The 18,572-nt window shown below is 39.5% G+C and overlaps 3 protein-coding genes across 12 annotated transcripts in view; all 3 read left to right on the forward strand.

Moving 5' to 3' along the window:
* si:ch73-138n13.1 (trichohyalin) overlaps window positions 1–11,171 on the forward strand; it is a 30,941-nt gene extending 19,770 nt beyond the window's left edge. For all 7 annotated transcript variants that reach the window (XM_057832399.1, XM_057832401.1, XM_057832400.1 and 4 more), the window contains 7 exons: window positions 1,372–1,487; window positions 7,033–7,183; window positions 8,240–8,402; window positions 9,220–9,353; window positions 9,443–9,579; window positions 9,656–9,732; window positions 9,822–11,171. In XM_057832399.1, coding sequence (XP_057688382.1) covers window positions 1,372–1,487; window positions 7,033–7,183; window positions 8,240–8,402; window positions 9,220–9,353; window positions 9,443–9,579; window positions 9,656–9,731 — 777 coding nt within the window. In that variant the 3' untranslated portion in view covers window position 9,732; window positions 9,822–11,171. The remainder of the gene's footprint in view (window positions 1–1,371; window positions 1,488–7,032; window positions 7,184–8,239; window positions 8,403–9,219; window positions 9,354–9,442; window positions 9,580–9,655; window positions 9,733–9,821) is intronic.
* Window positions 11,172–11,540: 369 nt separating this feature from the next.
* Window positions 11,541–13,816, forward strand: LOC130913459 (beta-crystallin B3-like). Of its 4 annotated transcripts, none has more exons than XM_057832099.1 (6): window positions 11,541–11,620; window positions 11,893–11,978; window positions 12,075–12,193; window positions 12,274–12,406; window positions 12,496–12,638; window positions 12,723–13,815. In XM_057832099.1, exons 2-6 carry the CDS (start codon window positions 11,904–11,906, stop codon window positions 13,042–13,044), a joined length of 792 nt encoding a protein of 263 aa, XP_057688082.1. In that variant the 5' UTR covers window positions 11,541–11,620; window positions 11,893–11,903; the 3' UTR covers window positions 13,045–13,815. The 4 variants fall into 4 exon arrangements, with proteins under 4 accessions (XP_057688082.1, XP_057688084.1, XP_057688081.1 ...); XM_057832101.1 differs by having other exon boundaries at window positions 11,547–11,613; window positions 11,878–11,978; window positions 12,723–13,816; XM_057832098.1 differs by having other exon boundaries at window positions 11,551–11,620; window positions 11,890–11,978; window positions 12,723–13,814.
* Window positions 13,817–14,743: 927 nt separating this feature from the next.
* crybb2 (crystallin, beta B2) lies at window positions 14,744–17,971 on the forward strand. The gene is made up of 6 exons (XM_057832182.1): window positions 14,744–14,820; window positions 15,283–15,370; window positions 15,468–15,586; window positions 15,694–15,826; window positions 16,270–16,412; window positions 17,634–17,971. The coding sequence occupies exons 2-6, from the start codon at window positions 15,308–15,310 to the stop codon at window positions 17,800–17,802; spliced, it is 627 nt and encodes a 208-aa protein (XP_057688165.1). The 5' UTR covers window positions 14,744–14,820; window positions 15,283–15,307; the 3' UTR covers window positions 17,803–17,971.
* Window positions 17,972–18,572: the final 601 nt, after the last annotated feature.

Raw genomic sequence — 18,572 nt, forward strand, 5'->3', positions numbered from 1 at the left:
ACGTATAAGACAGGAATTTTTATAATCAACAAGGCATAGAATCAAGATTTTCTTTGGCCTTTTGACAACAGTGATAGCAGTGGAAGAAAGGCAAGAGGATGATGACATAACACCAAAGTCTCCATCTGGAACTGAGTATAGCAATTACATGGTACACTTGCAATGATGCCCTATACTGGGCCTCTTGACTCACTCTTGAAGCATTACAGTATACTTCAATCGTAAAGTTTGTTGTTCACTCATGTCTGACTATAAATTTCGGTCTTTTTCAAATGTTTTTGAGTGAAAACCACACTGGTTCAAATGGGCCTAGCTCTTAGTAGAAAGTCATAATTTTACAAATTTCCCTATCTTTACATTTATAGTGACCATGTCAGAAAAATGAAAATGCCTACACAAATGTAACTTTACATGTAAAAAAACAAATTTGGCACACAAATCTGGCCCTATTTAATCAACCATTTCATTGTTATTCCACCCAAAACAATGCATCAGGGAACGCCCACTTTTTTCAGCAATTCTGGTTTTGCCATGTCATCATTACCAGAATTGGTGATCATGTCTAGCTTTCTAGCACTGCACTAGCTAGTACATGTTGACACAATGACAGAATGGGCACACGGCAACAAGAGAATAGAAAGCCTATGGATAGCATGCTAGCACCCTGTAAACATTTGCAGCTCTTTCTGGGTGTGACATCATTTTCTGATAGGAGATTTTTAATGGGCGGGCCAAGGCAACTGAGAAAGGAAGACTAAAAAAAAACTTTTAAAAAAAAAATTTCTATAGTCACTCACTATGTAGTACTGCTCTGCCCTCATAGTAAAGGGTGGTAATTACAGAGGCAGGTGTATCATGTTTCCCGATCCGGCCCTCAGGCAACATATGAGGACAGAAGGATTTCCTTTTGTGTTTTCCTATATAGGGCAGGTTTATCAGTTCATGCGCAGACACGCCTCTGTTGGCTCTGCAGGGTTTTGAGACAGTATGTCCTCTGTACCAGCCTCATTAAAAGAAGCATGGTTGACTAGACGGCAAACTCACACTTGGTCACTCACACATCTTTATCTTTGTTTCTGTTTCTGCCTCCATAAACCAGGCGCTTTGCTTTTCATAATCTTTCCTGTGCTTATTTTTATTTATGCTTTTGTCAAATTTACATCAGGAATACTTTCATAATGATGATGACTCTGTGAATCTGCCATATTCACAATCAACAATGTAGTTTCTATTATGTATTATTTTATGCTACATTTTGCAAGAATGTATGCCTGAAGTTTTCTGTTATAACATACACTCACTAGCTTTTAAATACCTTGAGGTTGTTTTTTTCACCCCCGATTCACATTTTTGTATCTGTCTTGCCCTCAGGAGCAACAGAAGCAAGGTGTCAGTGGTGAGAATGAGAGGAAGGACTCGGTAACGCCAGTGGGTGAGACTGATAGTCAGTACGGGACTTGGGAGACAGGACTGCGCACTGATGATAGGTAAATACAAACGACTGCATATTACACAAATATTTATTAAAGAATTTGCATCATTTATTGTCAACACTGTGCAATATAAAGTACAATGGCAGTATAATAAAATAGCATTAAATAATAGCCTTTCCAATTTAAGGACACAAACTAATTAGAACAATAACACCATTTATCCAGATATTTATATCCATAATCAACAGTAGCCCAGCATTGTTTAATGAGGGTCCTTGTTTGACCAGTCAAAGACTGCAAATATTTTCATTGAGTTGATTAAAACAAACAAAAAAAATGCTGTGGGTCAGTACTTATAGTGTTTTATTTGTGCTACTATTTGATAGTTTTTTTTTTTTCCAAAATGTATTATTCTCACATACAACTGAGAGGATTTCCACACAGTTTTAGTTCTCTGAATCATGTTTCTTTAGCCACGTTCATTCCCAGCTTCCTTGCGGTGGGTGTGTCTGTCAGAAGTCCGATTGGAGAATATACTGTACATGAATGAAAAGTGCACAAGCTCAGGCAAGTAAAAATTGCTTTGTGCGCAAATGGAAGAATGTAGTCATTAGTGGCCATGTAGGAATAACACAAAAGAAGAATTGGCAATTTAAATTGAAAAGGATTTTGTTAAAAGTTTATTTAAAAAAATATATATATATTGGTGACTTATTTCACAATGGACCATTGCAGAACATATTAATAATACCTTCTTTAATACAATCGGGTTATTTGGGCTGTTATGTCAAATGTAACATTTTACAGTCCTTAGTTTCTTTTGAAGCTATTGGCATTTACTGTATTACTTCAGTATTTAGGCAAGCCAACAGTGTTGTTGCTTTCAGTAACAGACAATTTGGGATAGTATTGCTAACAAGGCAGCTCATGAAGCATTTGTAGTAGTGTATTAGGATAAAAGTGGAGAAGTCACATTGGAGATGAGGAAAAAGCTAACTTTGTAAGCACTACTAGTAATTTCATGTTCTGTAAAAAAATTTAAAATTTTTTTAAAAAATCTTAATTTGACTTAACTTAAAATCTACAAGCACACTTAAAGTGCATGTGACACGAAAAAGCATGTTTATTTCATAATACACGCGGTATTTTATGCTCCTGAATGATATGGACCGCTTGGATGTGTGTGGAAGCGATCGCTATATTTATTTAGTTTTTTTTAATCCCGCGCCATGAAAATGAGTGACTTCCGGCTTCGGTCTTGCATTGAGGAGGGCGCTGTGACGTGTACGGGTGAAGGCGTCCTCTTCACTAAACAGCCATACTGTTGTGTATGAGGACTAAGGATTCAGCTGATTTTGCGGATTAATACGTTTATTTTTCGCATCACGCCAACCAAACGGCTGCAGAAAAATCTTGCTTTATGAGGGAGAGGCGTGTGCGCCTTTTTGGAGTTTCAAAAGGTTCCCATTCACCGTGGATATTGGCCAAAACAAGTCCTACTACTGTGGGACCATTGGACTTACGAGGAAGTGAGTAAACATCTTGTTGTGTATTATGTCAAATACGAATACAGTGGTTACAAAGTAAACACTACAAACTTTCTTTAAATAAAGGACTACTTACGTTTGATCATTGATAGGCATATAAAAAGCTCTCCTCATGCACATTAGCTGCATGTTAGCTGCACAACAACTGCAGCCGCCCTCCTTCGGGGAACGAACTGTAAATTGCTCTCCACTGGGCGGTTTGCCGATCCGCGATGACAATCGACAACCCAGTCGTCATGTCAAATAATCCGGGCTAGTTATGTGTGATTTTCCGCTTCGAAGACTTTGAAACATCACTCGGTTCGGGTTAGCATGTCGGCTAGCTGTCACGCCTCTTGGTTTGTTTACATTCTCCGAAGCCGGGGAAGGGAAATGACATACAGTGCCTTGCAAAAGTATTCGGCCCCCTTGAATCTTGCAACCTTTCGCCACATTTCAGGCTTCAAACATAAAGATATGAAATTTAATTTTTTTGTCAAGAATCAACAACAAGTGGGACACAATCGTGAAGTGGAACAACATTTATTGGATAATTTAAACTTTTTTAACAAATAAAAAACTGAAAAGTGGGGCGTGCAATATTATTCGGCCCCTTTACTTTCAGCGCAGCAAACTCACTCCAGAAGTTCAGTGAGGATCTCTGAATGATCCAATGTTGTCCTAAATGACCGATGATGATAAATAGAATCCACCTGTGTGTAATCAAGTCTCCGTATAAATGCACCTGCTCTGTGATAGTCTCAGGGTTCTGTTTAAAGTGCAGAGAGCATTATGAAAACCAAGGAACACACCAGGCAGGTCCGAGATACTGTTGTGGAGAAGTTTAAAGCCGGATTTGGATACAAAAAGATTTCCCAAGCTTTAAACATCTCAAGGAGCACTGTGCAAGCCATCATATTGAAATGGAAGGAGCATCAGACCACTGCAAATCTACCAAGACACGGCCGTCCTTCCAAACTTTCTTCTCAAACAAGGAGAAAACTGATCAGAGATGCAGCCAAGAGGCCCATGATCACTCTGGATGAACTGCAGAGATCTACAGCTGAGGTGGGAGAGTCTGTCCATAGGACAACAATCAGTCGTACACTGCACAAATCTGGCCTTTATGGAAGAGTGGCAAGAAGAAAGCCATTTCTCAAAGATATCCATAAAAAGTCTCGTTTAAAGTTTGCCACAAGCCACCTGGGAGACACACCAAACATGTGGAAGAAGGTGCTCTGGTCAGATGAAACCAAAATTGAACTTTTTGGCCACAATGCAAAACGATATGTTTGGCGTAAAAGCAACACAGCTCATCACCCTGAACACACCATCCCCACTGTCAAACATGGTGGTGGCAGCATCATGGTTTGGGCCTGCTTTTCTTCAGCAGGGACAGGGAAGATGGTTAAAATTGACAGGAAGATGGATGCAGCCAAATACAGGAACATTCTGGAAGAAAACCTGTTGGTATCTGCACAAGACCTGAGACTGGGACGGAGATTTATCTTCTAACAGGACAATGATCCAAAACATAAAGCCAAATCTACAATGGAATGGTTAAAAAATAAACGTATCCAGGTGTTAGAATGGCCAAGTCAAAGTCCAGACCTGAATCCAATCGAGAATCTGTGGAAAGAGCTGAAGACTGCTGTTCACAAACACTCTCCATCCAACCTCACTGAGCTCGAGCTGTTTTGCAAGGAAAAATGGGCAAGAATGTCAGTCTCTCGATGTGCAAAACTGATAGAAACATACCCCAAGCGACTTGCAGCTGTAATTGGAGCAAAAGGTGGCGCTACATAGTATTAACGCAAGGAGGCCGAATAATATTGCACGCCCCACTTTTCAGTTTTTTATTTGTTAAAAAAGTTTAAATTATCCAATAAATTTTGTTCCACTTCACGATTGTGTCCCACTTGTTGTTGATACTTGACAAAAAATTTAAATTGTATATCTTTATGTTTGAGGCCTGAAATGTGGCGAAAGGTTGCAAGGTTCAAGGGGGCCGAATATTTTTGCAAGGCACTGTATATCCGATTTAGGTGTCATGAAATACCGTTCGGGAGGTGCGACAGTAAAAGTGAAGTCGACAGTTTTGACCATTATGGAGGAATTTTGCCATGTCGTCCAGAATAAATGCATTTTTATTATTTCATATTCCATTTAGCACAAGATTGTTATTTGTCATGACCATGCCATTTATTTAGCAATTGGGGAAAATACTTGGATAAAAAGAATATCCTGTAAAAATATTGAAGTAAAGAGACAGGAACAATGACATTTTGCAGCTCTCTTCGTCGCGTTTTCCTCGTTGTGAATAGTTCCCCCTCGACGGGCTGACTGGTCCTTCTCAAGCCATTTATTTAGCTATTGGGGAAAAATACTTGGATAGAAAGAATATCCTATAAAAATATTGGAGTAGAGAGACAGAAACAATGACATTTTGCGGCTCTCTTCATCTCTTTTTCCTCGTTCTCAATAATTCCCCCTCAATGGGCTGAATAGTAAAACTGATGAGCCCAGTCACCCGCTGACGTCATCCACCTGTTGGGGACGCTAGAGCCCTATAATGGTAGGTGTGGCTAACCGGCAGATTAAAGGACTAATGGCGTACCGAAAGCAACCCGTCACTTCCACTCATTAATATTCATGAAATTAGCTACTGTTGCTAAGTAGGGACCAGCCACCGTTTGTCCCTAATAGGAAATGAATGGAAATCGTGTACGAAAGAGATGTTTACAGATCCAAACCTACCAATTCCCTCCGAAAATGATATGCCTGGTGCCAAATTCACTGGCAAAGACGTGAAAGAACATAAAATTGTTCGGTTAAAGAGATGGCTTGAGTGTCGAAGGCAGAAAAAGACGGGAAAAAAAAAAACGAGCCGACCTAAGCATAGCCTTAGTTTTTTTATCAACGCGTATGACAATGACATTCTCCTGTTTCAACAAGCTATCCTTTACCATCAGCCCTGTCTTTCTTATATATCCTCTGGTTGTCCTACGTCTCTGACCGTTCTTGGGGGTAATTTAGTTAGCTTTGTGTAGCGATCGCAAATGCTACTCAGTGACAGCCAACGAACACTTTTAATTTTTTCATTGATAACAAATCTTAATTCTATCATTTATTTACACTTCCCCCTTACTAAAGTTGTCTTTTATTATATATATATATAACAGAAACGGTAACAGTGGCAGCCAGATACCATTGTAATTCTTTTCAGGTCATTCATTGTCAGACAGAAGCAGTACGGCACAACGTTACGCTAAAAAAATAAGTTAAAAATATAAAAATGGCTTACCTCTTTGTCCTCTGAAAGACCATACCAACCCAACAAAATGTTTACTGCATATGAAATGTGAATGGATTCACCGAGCTGGTGTTAAAGTCCGCGAAAGTTGATTCGGTCTTCACATTTTTTCCTCCCGAGTTTTTGGTTTCCGGAAACGTAGGAAGAAAACATCCTTCATGTGTCGTAATGTCTAGAGTCGTTTCTACAAGTTCCAAAAAAGCAATGCGTGATCGGCACGTTCGTTTTTGAAAGATTACCGGCGAAAAGTAGCACAAATTACGTTGTTTCTATGCGAGGCCGGGTCTATAATGTCCCACTTCAGCTTTACTTACGCTTTACGATGCGACGTCACGGTCTAAAAATATCATGCGTGCGGTATGCCATTTTATCGTCATCTGCGCTTTGCTAAATTGTTGTAATATAGTCGAATCGTCTGAAAATATGATTCTAACTCATATAATAATGCTATTTAAGACTTTTTTTTTTCTCCTGTCGTACGCTTTTTAAGGGTTTCTTTGACTACCTGACTTATTATGATTACTGTGGGGAATCTACTATATGAAGTTGATATAGTAATGCTTGCTGCCAATAAACATTACTGACCTCCTGTGGCCATGAAAGGAGATAATGATGAGCACAGAATTTACTCACATTTAATTGAAAACAGCTTCTCATTGGATGTGCAGAATGACATTTTATGTAGCCATTTCATGGAGAGCGAGGCGGTCAAGGTCCAACATTAAGGCTCATGTTTAATGTTTTTCCTCTCCATTTCTAGCCTAACTCCAGCCACTCCCAGCTCGGAAAGCAACCTCAGTCCTTCACCAAGAAACACAACTCCTTCACACCCGCAAACTGAACCCGACAGCTTTGATGGCCCGCCGCAACCACCCCCTAAACCGGAGAGCCAGCCGCTATTGTTCCCTGATGTAAGCGTCACTCACAAATGCACCAAGATCATTATCGCTTTATAGGACACACAATAACTCATTGGTTGCTATTGACGGCGCTAGACGTCCAATCCATTTTGACTGAGTGTTTGGCAGAACTGAAAGATGAGCATTCACAGCCAGTTTTCCTAGGTTAAATTATTTGGACGTTTATCACCGTCAGTGGCAGCCAATGAGTTAAATACTATGACTATTTTTTAAAACCAACTTTATGGTGTTATTGAGGGGCATAACCAGAGTGTTTCATCCATATTGTCTTATCTATTCAAGTATTTTTTTGTATGTATGTTTGTGTTCAAGAAAACGCAATAATGATTACTATCAAACTTTCACGATATGTTTGTAATATGAAACAGGAGAGGTGATTTAAAATTTTTTGATAATGTGGTCAAAGGTTGCAGAGGTCAGAAAGGGAATTTTGCGATAACTTAACAAATAACGGGATTATCAAATTTATTCATCTAAATTTTGGTTTTGTTGACATTCTATTCATTTATGATTCAAAAAAAGGTTATACAATCATGATTAATAGTACAAAATAATATCATTAATGAGACCTGGTGCCCACATGTGGACATCACATTTTGGGTCACGTAGGCCACACTTGTACAAGTATACCAAATAATGTGGCCTACATCAGTGGTCCCCAACCATTTTTTGCACCACGGACCAGTGTGATGTGGTCCTTTTTTTCACAGACCGGCAGTGTGTTGCAGAAAATTTCAGTAAATATAAAATAGCACGATGTGGCTAAAAACTAACGTTAAGTGCAGGGAAAATGTAACTCACCATATGCTGAAGCAACCTTTTTTAGCAATGGCCTTTCCTAAAACCTGACGGCAAATGTCCTCGGTCGCAGGCATAATGAGTTCTTCTCCAATTGTGAAAGGTTCCTTGGCGGTTAAGTTTTTTTTTTTTTTTTTTTAATCACCAAAAATAGTCAGTGCGCTATAAAGCTTTAAAATGGAACTCATGGCTGCATTGGCACATGCTTATTCTCTTACTATATCTTTGCTTTGTTTCTGTTTGCCCAAGGCCCCAACTACTCTCTTGGACACTGCTATCCTACGGTCCAAAGTCCAGCTGGGAAAGAAGCGTGCTCCCAGGACACGTCCCTCCAGAGCTGCTCGTCAAAACTTTAGCCAAGCTGGAGAAGAAGGGGCTACTTCTGATGACTGGCTTTACCGAGACTCCACAGGTTTGTCTTTACTAAATAGCTTGATAGAACATAGATGGTAGTCACTGCGGGTAAAGTCCTTTGGAATCTCAGAGTGTCAATATATGTGTGTTGTGGATATACACACTAATAGGGGTGGGAAGCTCTTAGTACCTCACGATATGATACGATTTGCGATACAAAGCTCACGACAACGATGATCTCACTATACGGTTATATGACGATTATCGGTACATTGGTCAGGAAATCATTCTAGGGATATTCTACAAAACTACTAATTAACAGAAAAACGAGCTATTTTTAATCCTTCTGCTGTGAACTGGAATGAGTTTATCACTAATACACGCCCAATCCGTTTGAACTGGGAGGATAGCAGTGACAATCTTTCCTCAAATGGATTGGATGTCTATGGTGGTCAATGGCAACCAATAGATTATATTTGGGTGCATTTCAGGCCATTTGCTGTTGATTTTTGGGATATTCATGGGTCACATCTGGTTTATTTTGGGTTACAGGACAGGGACTGACCCAGGAATCCCCCTAAATGAATAGGCGGTGACTCAAACTCAACAGGAAGTGACCTTTAAATGCCCTAAAATGACCAAAAAATGGCTTGTAAGCGCCCCAACGATATATCGATTCTTGGCAGGAGCATATCGATAACCTTTTGGGATACAAAGTACCACGATATATCATTGTTCGATATTTTGTCGCACCTTTTCACAATATTGGTGTAACTATTATTAATGCTAATTCCACCAGTTTTTTGTACTGTCATGGTTCTTAATGTTAATGGAATTCTACTCACAAATTGGCTTACATGGCTTTTCCCTGACAGGGGAGAAGGTTGAGCGGAAGACGGATGAAGTCGATTCTGAGGAGCAGGCCGGAGGCGCTGCGGCCGCCGCTACTTTTGCTTCTCAGCCACAAAGGATTGCCTTGTTTCCCGGGGTGGACTCTCAAGCTATAAAGGTCAATATTCTACTAAGTGGGGAATCCACTGAAAGGACTGACTGTCAGCCTTGTCTGATCTACTTTTGGTTCAATTCTTCTCCTTCTAGATCCAGTTGAAGAAGAGGAGCGACTCTGACAATCCAGCTGATGCACCGTCTCCTTCCCTTTCCTCTCGATCCCCCAAATCGCCCTTCCTGCCTCGGGCTGCTCGTGTACTTCCCCCAGCTGGTGGGATAGAAAATGGGTAAGCCATACCAACTTTGAATCCAATGTTTTTCGACATAGTTCTCAAAGTCTGTCTGTGTATTTGTTCTTATTAGTGAGGAAGAATCCCCCCAATGGTTGAAAGAGCTCAAATCTAAGAAGCGCTTGAGTCAATATGAGAGTGAGAGCTGAGGTGAGTGAACGTTTTTTTTTTCCTCTTTGTAAATATTTGATAATACACTTTATCAAGATAATTGTTTTCAACATGTTTCTGTCCCCAAGGTTGCCTTCTGAAACGGACTTGTAAGAAATAGAGGCCTTATCGTTCGACTCCGAGAGTTGGAGTGGAAAATCTGTTGCTGAGGATTTTTTTTGTAGTTCCCTCTGCCTGGGATGATCATCTTGCATGGTGCCTTTTATAGAGAATTTCAGCAAACATATTTACAAAAATGGGGCGAATGGAAAAAAGCAGCTGTTTTGCTTCTACATCCCTTTCATTTAATGTGATCGTGTCTGCTCCAAGAGAGACACTTTAGTGAGCCTTTTAACTGGGACCAGAGGCTGTTTGGAAAATGGAGTTAACCATTTCCTGACAGGAAATTATTTAACTTGAGGGACTACAGCACAATTCACCGCATACTGGAGAGCCAACCAGTACAAAACAAGATTTTTATAGTTGGTTCCCCTACAGTACAGGTCACTGGTTGTGTCTATGTTGTCTGCATCATCAATCATTGGTGAGAACGCACAGGCATTGCCATAGGACAAAATTTCAGATACTAATGGTTCCATGTTGAACTTTAAATGCTGCTTACCACATTATTAGTTGGAATGTATATCATGTAAGTAATCATTAAATGTTATATTTGTATGTTTTACTATGACAGAAAGCTAGTTTTGGGGAGAAATATATTGTTTCATTACAATTGAGGCTCCAAAATGCCTTGTTTTGATACGCTCCTCAATTTTAGTGTTTCATTTGTGTTGTAATATTTTTTTTTCCTTTGTGGAAGAGGGATGAAGAGGGTACTTTTGGGATTGTGACTTCTTTTTCTCATGAACACTCCATAACAGCACAAAAATGTTTCCCACTTTTGTATGAAAACATGAAATCATGTTCTCTCCCTCTTGAAAAATATAGAAGCATCTATAAAAAGCCATAGAACTGCTGTTACACACTCCTTCATGATGCTCTGACAATTTGTGTTCCTTCAATCGTGTATGCACAATCTTTGCCGTCAAAAGCGACCTGCCCATGAACAGGAAGTTGGATTACAAAACCTGAGGAGTGTGATACTTTGTTTGCTCCATTGTGATTCGACACATTTACTATGGCTCCATACATATGTTACTCCACGTAATGTTGCCATTTACCTATTCACATCTCTAAAGCACTTTGTCACTTGATGCATGGCAGCACTGAACTCATTGGTCATGTCTGATGTATACAGGTGAAAACATTAGAATGTCCCTGCAAAAAAGCGTGATTGTAACAGGGTTTTTTTTGTATGTATGTACATTATTCTTAACATGAATTTGGGATTTCTTTTCTTTTTTTTTTTTAAGTTCCACGTACAGATGTATAACACACTGTGTTGTTCTGGCCAGTGTCCTTAAGCAAATCAATTCTTAATAAAAAGAAAAAATGTACTTGATTTGCATCGTCTCACCTTTGTTAACTATTGTTTCTAAAATATGTTGCAATACTGTTTTGTCTTGATAAAACTTGAGGCGTTATGGTGCAGCCAAGTCTGGTTGCATCCTTGTGTGTTAGTGCTGACTGAGACTTTTTGTGCAAATTGCTTGGCTCTCTCCCCCCATGCCTGCACACCGTATCAGTTGGCAGGCAGGCGGACAGGCAGTTCGGCCTGTGCCAACACAGCTGCCTATTGAGGGGCGGCGTTACGGACACAATGTGAGCGACAGACTTGCTGCATCAACAGCTCCCCCTTTTCTGCTGTTGTAGCCAGAAATAAACCATAAATAGCACCCTGTCCCTGCCCTCTAATGGCTCGACCCCACCAAACACCAAGTGGCTTTGAAAAAGAGGGACGGCACTGCTTCTTAGCAGACATACCCAGGTAACGTCTCCATCTGGATTCAGTAATCCGTAGTAGTTGGAATAGTCTGATACTGCATCAGTTAACATTAATCAAGAATTAAAACATGACTCATTTTAGTTGATTTGATTATCTTAATCGATAGAAACAACAGTACGTACATAATATTAGGCATTATTCATTACGATATGTTATTAGAACACAACTTGTGTACACACTGACAATAGATTGCCATTGTGTATGCTCATATTTACCAATGTTTGCTTAATGGCCAATGGGTTTTTCTGGAGGAGCGATTGGAAGAATGTCAGATCAACAGTGTGCCACTGAGAAGCTGGCTGCCGGAAAGAGCCGAGGTGGATCTGGACCTATTTACAAGGTATCAGAATGACGGGATAGCTAAGATTTATGCCACTGTAATCTTTAAGTCACACTTTCTGAATGCCTAAAAAGCATCGCTTTCTCTCTGGTCCAGGTGGTGCTGTTTGAATTTGAGAACTTTCAGGGAAGCAAAGCTGAGTTCTCAGCAGAATGTAAAGATGTACTAGAGAAAGGTCTGCAGAAGGTTGGCTCGGTGATAGTGGAATCCGGACCGTAAGTAATCTTGAAGAATTCACACTCGCCTACAAATGAAATGTGTCATTTAAATCATATCGTCTTTCGTCTGACCACAGTTGGGTGGGCTATGATCGGCGTGGCCTCTCGGGGGAACAGTTTATTCTTGAGAAAGGCCAGTACCCTCGCTGGGATACGTGGACCAACAGTCAGAACAGCTACACCCTTTTGTCTCTAAGGCCACTCAAGGTGGTGGGTAAACGTTTCATTTTATAGCAAAATTAATCTTTTGCTGTGTTTTGTATTTGCGATGTCAGCATTTTTCTGTCGGACATTTTTAGGACAGCGCTGACCATAAGATACACTTGTTCGAGAACCCCGGATTCACCGGTAGGAAGATGGAGATTATTGATGACGACGTCCCCAGTTTGTGGGTCCACGGTTTTCAGGATCGTGTAGCAAGTGTCAAAGCTCTCAATGGAACGTAAGGTTTCCCCTTCCTACCACTTCTCTCGATCGTCTGACAGTAGTGTTTCAGTTGACATCAGTGCATGTTCCACTTCTCCAGATGGGTTGCTTACATGTACCCAGGCTACAGAGGGCGCCAGTTTATTTTGGAGCGAGGGGATTTCAAGCACTGGAATGATTGGGAGGCCCCTATACCCCAGATTCAATCTATCCGACGTGTTCGGGACATGCAATGGCACAAGAGGGGCTGCTTTTCTGCTTCAGACCCGCCTCCGGCACCAGCTCCAGCACCAGCTCCGGCTCCAGCTCCGGCTCCAGCACCGGGTCCAGCGCCGGCTCCAGCTCCTGCACCAGCTCCTGGTCCAGACCCAGATCCTGCTCCAGCACCCGCTGTTCCTTCAGCCAAAGGTGGGGTCAGTTGAGAAGGATTCTAACCGGCTTCCCACCCCAAACTCCACACATAGCCTACCCTCTGACTTCACTAATTATAACAGATGCTGCTTGTGCCCACAGAGTGCCATATGTTTCAGTGGCCAATAAAAGTTATATCACTTGGAATTGGTGTTTTTTTTGTTTTGTTTTGTGGTTTCAATGTTGGTCTTGTCAAGTTTAGGTGACAAAAATGTGGAAAATCTCAAAGGAGTATGAGTCAAATATTTTACTGTATGTGAAACTATTGCAGTCCACTTTATTGTATTTTGTTAATGTGTAATTAGCATCCATTATAGATCATGGAAACTGTCAAACTGTATTTAAACTTGCTATTAAAGCATGGTGCACCACATTCCCCTCTATAGTCCTCATTGTCCAATCGATTATTCACTTAAAAATATTGTACCTCTCATAAGCCAGTCATTAAAATGTCAATTTATGCACAAAGAACCCACATGCAAACTCAAAATATGTGATGATATCCTGTGATGAAATTCACACCGCTACTTTCTCTGCATGTCGTGCAATGCTGCCCTCTGCAGTGCATTTCCTTCATTATGTTACTCAGCGCCTAAATTGAGTTTTCACATCAATAAAGGACATGCCACAGCACAGCAATGGTATAATATAATATAAACAACTTATAACCTTGCTAATGAAGATTTGTGCTGGTTATTAATGATTCTCTTATTTTTTTGCTTAGTCGTGTATTTTGTAAAGTACTTTTGTACAACTGTGGCTGTTGAGAACTATAGAAATAAAGTTGGGTTGAATTGCTAAATATACTGTAATTTATGTTAATTTCACTTTATGAACATGGATGGAATAAAAAGACACACATTCTGAATAATCTTTTGTGGTCCATTGCGAGAAAACTAAATGTATATAAAGACATTCATAGACAATCACATGTACAATTTGTATGTAGAAAAGCAGCCCACATACTACAATAGATATATGCAAACTCCAAACAGACCATATACTGTAGCATAAGATAAGATCTCTTGAGGATATGGCAGTGAAATGCCTTTACACAAGATTCTGGATGTGGGATTTACTTCTAAAGTGTGATATTACTTAACAGAACCTAAAATGTGATGACGCTATGAGATATTCAAGCAATAAGAACCACTGAGGACTTAAGAGTTTCACTTGTGGTACAATACATGATCTAAAAAGTATTATTAAAAAAAATAAGATATTTATTGTGAGAGGCTTAATACATAAATAATATAATAAATAAAACAAAATAATATAAATCCATGACAACATGTTCAGTTGTATAAAAGAACTGCTTCATAAAATCAATGATTAGTTGTTTAATTTCTGTTGGTCATTTTGCTGCTAACCATAAAACTCCAGTTTACATGAGATTTTCTTATATTATGCCTGGCGCTCTGAAAAATAACTTTTCATGCAATATTTTCAACAGGGCCTGTGATAGGAATGTCCACTCTACACTCTCTCCCTCATTGTGGGTGGGAACCTTTTGGCACTGTTTGTGCTGAATCGTGGGGATAAATGAACAATGACTGGCTAGATAAAACTGACAACGAATGAAATTACTTTGTGGGGGTGTGACACCCCAGGTGGGGGTGGCAGTCTTTGCTGTGACCCCTCAATTCAGTCTGCCTGGCCTATGGTAGGCCTCTCTGCAGGCTGGCATGGTCACAGTGGGTAAAGTTGGCAGAGTTTCCACCCCTGTGTTTCCTGTATATATTGAGCGCAGCACACCATCACAACTACACTGGCACAGACTGGCACTGGTAAGACTTGAACTTTATTATTTGGGATTTTTTTTGCCATTGCTATGAGTAGTTTTTTTCTGCATGTTTAATTTTAGACTGATGCATTGTGCTTTTGCTTTGATTAAGAAATTTATTTCTCTTGCAAATGTCTCACCAAAGTTTGTGTTAATGCCCACTTTTATTTTGGGAGCTGTATCTTTTAGTTTGAAATGACATGAGAAAGAAGTTAGTCTGTTAAAAGTAATTATTTGCATGACCAAAATAATGTTTGCATTCCTAAATGTACAGGTTATTAGAATGCTTTAGATGAGTGATTCTTAAATCACGGACGGCTAATGAAGAAGTACATTCTAATGGTATAGCCATGAAAATGAAAATATATACCATCCCTCCATCTTAAAGTCCAGATATTTTGAATGGGTTTCTCTAGTCATAAATATGTATTGTGGTAAAAGTAGCTTTGGTATGTTTTTGTTTCAGTTTCATCTTTGCCTATCAATTTATTATGGCCACAGACCACCAGAACCCTGCATCCAAGCAGCAGCAGCCAGGCTCCAGTGCACTCAAGGTGAGTTTGACAAACAACAATATCGCTAAATGTTGACTTTCCCCTTTGGATATTCATCCTTTGGTATTGTTTTTCCCTTTCTGCAACTGGCCCAAAGCTGGTTATCTATGAGCAGGAGAACTTCCAGGGACGTTGCCATGAGCTGACTGGTCCCTGCAACAATCTCCAGGAAGCAGGCGTGGAGAAAGTGGGATCCATACTGGTGCTTTGTGGACCGTGAGTGTGGGTTTAGAGACAGACTTTAAGTAGAATTTAAGATTGATTATGTGGTTCGTTCCCATATGGATCACAACCCAGCATCTTTTTCTCTTGAATCCTCTCAGATGGGTGGGATATGAGCAGGCAGACTGCAAGGGTGAGCAGTATGTGTTTGAGAAAGGGGAGTATCCTCGCTGGGATTCCTGGACCAACAGCAGGCGCAGTGACACCATTGTTGCATTGCGACCAATTAAAGTGGTGAGAAATCTTTTTTTTTTTAATTTTTTTTTTTTTTAATCATATTATTTGTTTAATTCTATGTTTTTTCTATGGGTAGTAGTTGTCATCTTTTACGTTACCAGGGTCAGTTAAAAAAAACAGTAGGAAAACGAAAAATAAACTTAAATATAATATGTGTGTATGATCATATAATAATCATGCTTTATAACATTCATATAACCTAGAGAGAGAATTAATTAATCAGAGTAAAAACAATAATATCAGGAATTCTCCTCTTAGCTCCCTAGCTTATTGCTCCTACTGTGATGTTGTCATAGGGATTTTTTTGTATAATCCTATTTGGAAATCTCTCTGAGAGCACCAAAATATCTTTTGCATGATAAAAACATACTTTTTGAAATAAATTATTTTAGTGTGTGATAAAAAAATCACTCACAGTGCAAATGCTTTGCCTACCACAGGACAGCCAGGAGCACAAGATTGTCCTTTATGAGAACCCTAGCTTTGCAGGGAAGAAGATAGAAATCATTGATGATGATGTACCCAGCTTTCATGCGCATGGCTACCAAGAAAAGGTCTCCTCTGTTCGGGTTCAGAGTGGCACGTAAGTTCCTAAAATAAATAATCAAATTCTGAAGTTGACATGATACATTTTGACTGAATATGTACCGTAATTTCCGGACTATAAGTCGCTACTTTTTTCCTTAATTTTGAATACTGCGCTTATAGCCCATTGTGGCTTATATGTCGATTTATTTGGGTCGATAGGCTACACTTTTGTTGACAGCAGCATTATAAGACTTCCATAAGACCGTCATAACTATGACATGACACTGTCATGGGCATTAATGAATGCTCATGACGGATGTCATTAAGCATCGTCTGGTAAATTTTGTCACTAACTCCATTTATAGCCAGTTCGGATCTTTTACATCCATCCAAAAATGAAATAATTTGCCTGATGACACTAAATTACATCTGCCATAAGCATTCATTAATTATCATGATTAGAGGTCGACCAATATGGGATTTTTAAATGCCGATACGGATATCTAAATAAAATATTTTGCCGATATCCAAAGCAGATCTTGTCAGCCGATATTTGAGAGCGATATAATTATTATTATTATTTTTTTGTCGTTTTAAAGCGCGCAAATTTTTTAAAGGCATTTTTGTAAAAATTCCTTCAAGTTCAACAGTTTAAAATTTACAATGAAGACCTATTTGGTCTTGTGCTACGAAACCAACGATCACAGCACTTCTTTTTATGATTTTACTCTCTCAGCAAGAACAGTATATTATTTTCAAATAATTTTAACCCACAAGGATGTCAGGATGAGATGTAATTAAATGAGAATGAGAGTTTAAGAGGATGCTGGCCATGCTTAAGCTTATGCTAAAGCTACGAGTTACATTTAGAGTGTAAGGATCACTCAGTAAACACCTTAAAAGGCTAAAAAAACATTGCATATTCTCTCATGCTAGATAAAAAAATCTTATAATATCTACAAAACAGGTTAGCATGATTGCTCCCTGTAGCAGCCTGCCTTCGAGCTGCTGCAGGGTCCTCTCGGGGTCCTTCCATCAGTTAAGGGCGGCTACAGTTACGACTTATAGTCCTAAAATTAAGGTACCTACGAACAACTGAACATATTGTATCGTATTGTATTATTGTAGTATTGTATTGTAGTATTGTATTATTATTATTATTATATTGTATTGTATTGTATCATATTGTAATATACATTGAAAATGTGAACTTCCTTTTTTTTTTAAGCTTGTAATATTTAGCTTCAAACTACTCCCTATTCATTTCTATTTTCAGTTGGGTGGGCTACCAGTACCCAGGCTACAGAGGTTTCCAGTATCTGTTTGAGAAGGGCGAGTATAAGGACAACATGGAGTTCGGTGCCCAGATCCCGCAGATCCAGTCGGTTCGGCGCATCAGAGACATGCAGTGGCATCAGAGGGGTGCTTTTCACCCAGTCAACTAAGCTTATGAGTACTCCCCAGTAGGAACCTTGACCTCTGCAAGCTTACGCTCTTCCTGCAATGACCTATTCCCTCATTAGTTGCAAATTCTTCCGATAGGCCTGCCTATTGCCGCTGTTGCAAAAGTAAATCCTTTGAAGCAACTGAATAAATTCCTTCCTGCTTACTTTCTCCAAGTCAAATGAGTTTGTTCTCTAAAAATGTTGAAAATGTGTCGCACCATCTCATGTTCCTCTATACTTGCTAATAGGGGTGTGACAAAATATCGAAATGGTGATATATCGTGATACTTTATATCCCAAAAGGTTATCGAAATTCTCCTGCCAAGAATCACAGTGGTGCCACTGAGGGGTGGTCAGGGGTCTCCACGGCCCCCTCTATAAATTTGTTGGCCACCCCACTGGCCTCCCCACTTGCCAGTATATCATTAGATTGTAGTAGCATCATTTAAACATTTCATCCCAAATGGGATGAAAATACACTTTATGCTTAATATATTGTACATAACATAATACAACAGAATTATAGTGGAACTTAAAATGTTGACTGTACTGTTATGGGCTATGCACATAAAATCATTAGTAACATTAAATATAACTCAATACACCAAAGTAAATAAGTAGGCGTGTCTTTCTGATAGTTTTCTTCTGGCCTTTTAACTGCAACAACATCATAAAACCATTAAATTATGGCTTTTAGTTTTGGTGTGCCACCTTAAGATTTTAAGTGGCCCCATCTGGCCCCCCCTATGAAAAATTTCTGCAGGCGCCAC

This window comes from Corythoichthys intestinalis, chromosome 3 (assembly GCF_030265065.1).
Source record: "Corythoichthys intestinalis isolate RoL2023-P3 chromosome 3, ASM3026506v1, whole genome shotgun sequence".
In the NCBI taxonomy this organism is placed as follows: Eukaryota; Metazoa; Chordata; class Actinopteri; order Syngnathiformes; family Syngnathidae; genus Corythoichthys; species Corythoichthys intestinalis.

Excerpts from the sequence above, each read along its gene's own strand:
- crybb2 (XM_057832182.1), top strand. The coding sequence starts at position 15,308 with ATGGCCACAGACCACCAGAACCCTGCATCCAAGCAGCAGCAGCCAGGC. Across the intron at positions 15,587-15,693 it reads ATACTGGTGCTTTGTGGACC|ATGGGTGGGATATGAGCAGG; the intron begins GTGAGTGTGGGT and ends GAATCCTCTCAG. Across the intron at positions 16,413-17,633 it reads GTTCGGGTTCAGAGTGGCAC|TTGGGTGGGCTACCAGTACC; the intron begins GTAAGTTCCTAA and ends TTCTATTTTCAG.
- LOC130913459 (XM_057832101.1), top strand. The coding sequence starts at position 11,547 with ATGGCTCGACCCCACCAAACACCAAGTGGCTTTGAAAAAGAGGGACGG. Across the intron at positions 11,979-12,074 it reads GATCTGGACCTATTTACAAG|GTGGTGCTGTTTGAATTTGA; the intron begins GTATCAGAATGA and ends TCTCTGGTCCAG. Across the intron at positions 12,194-12,273 it reads GTGATAGTGGAATCCGGACC|TTGGGTGGGCTATGATCGGC; the intron begins GTAAGTAATCTT and ends GTCTGACCACAG.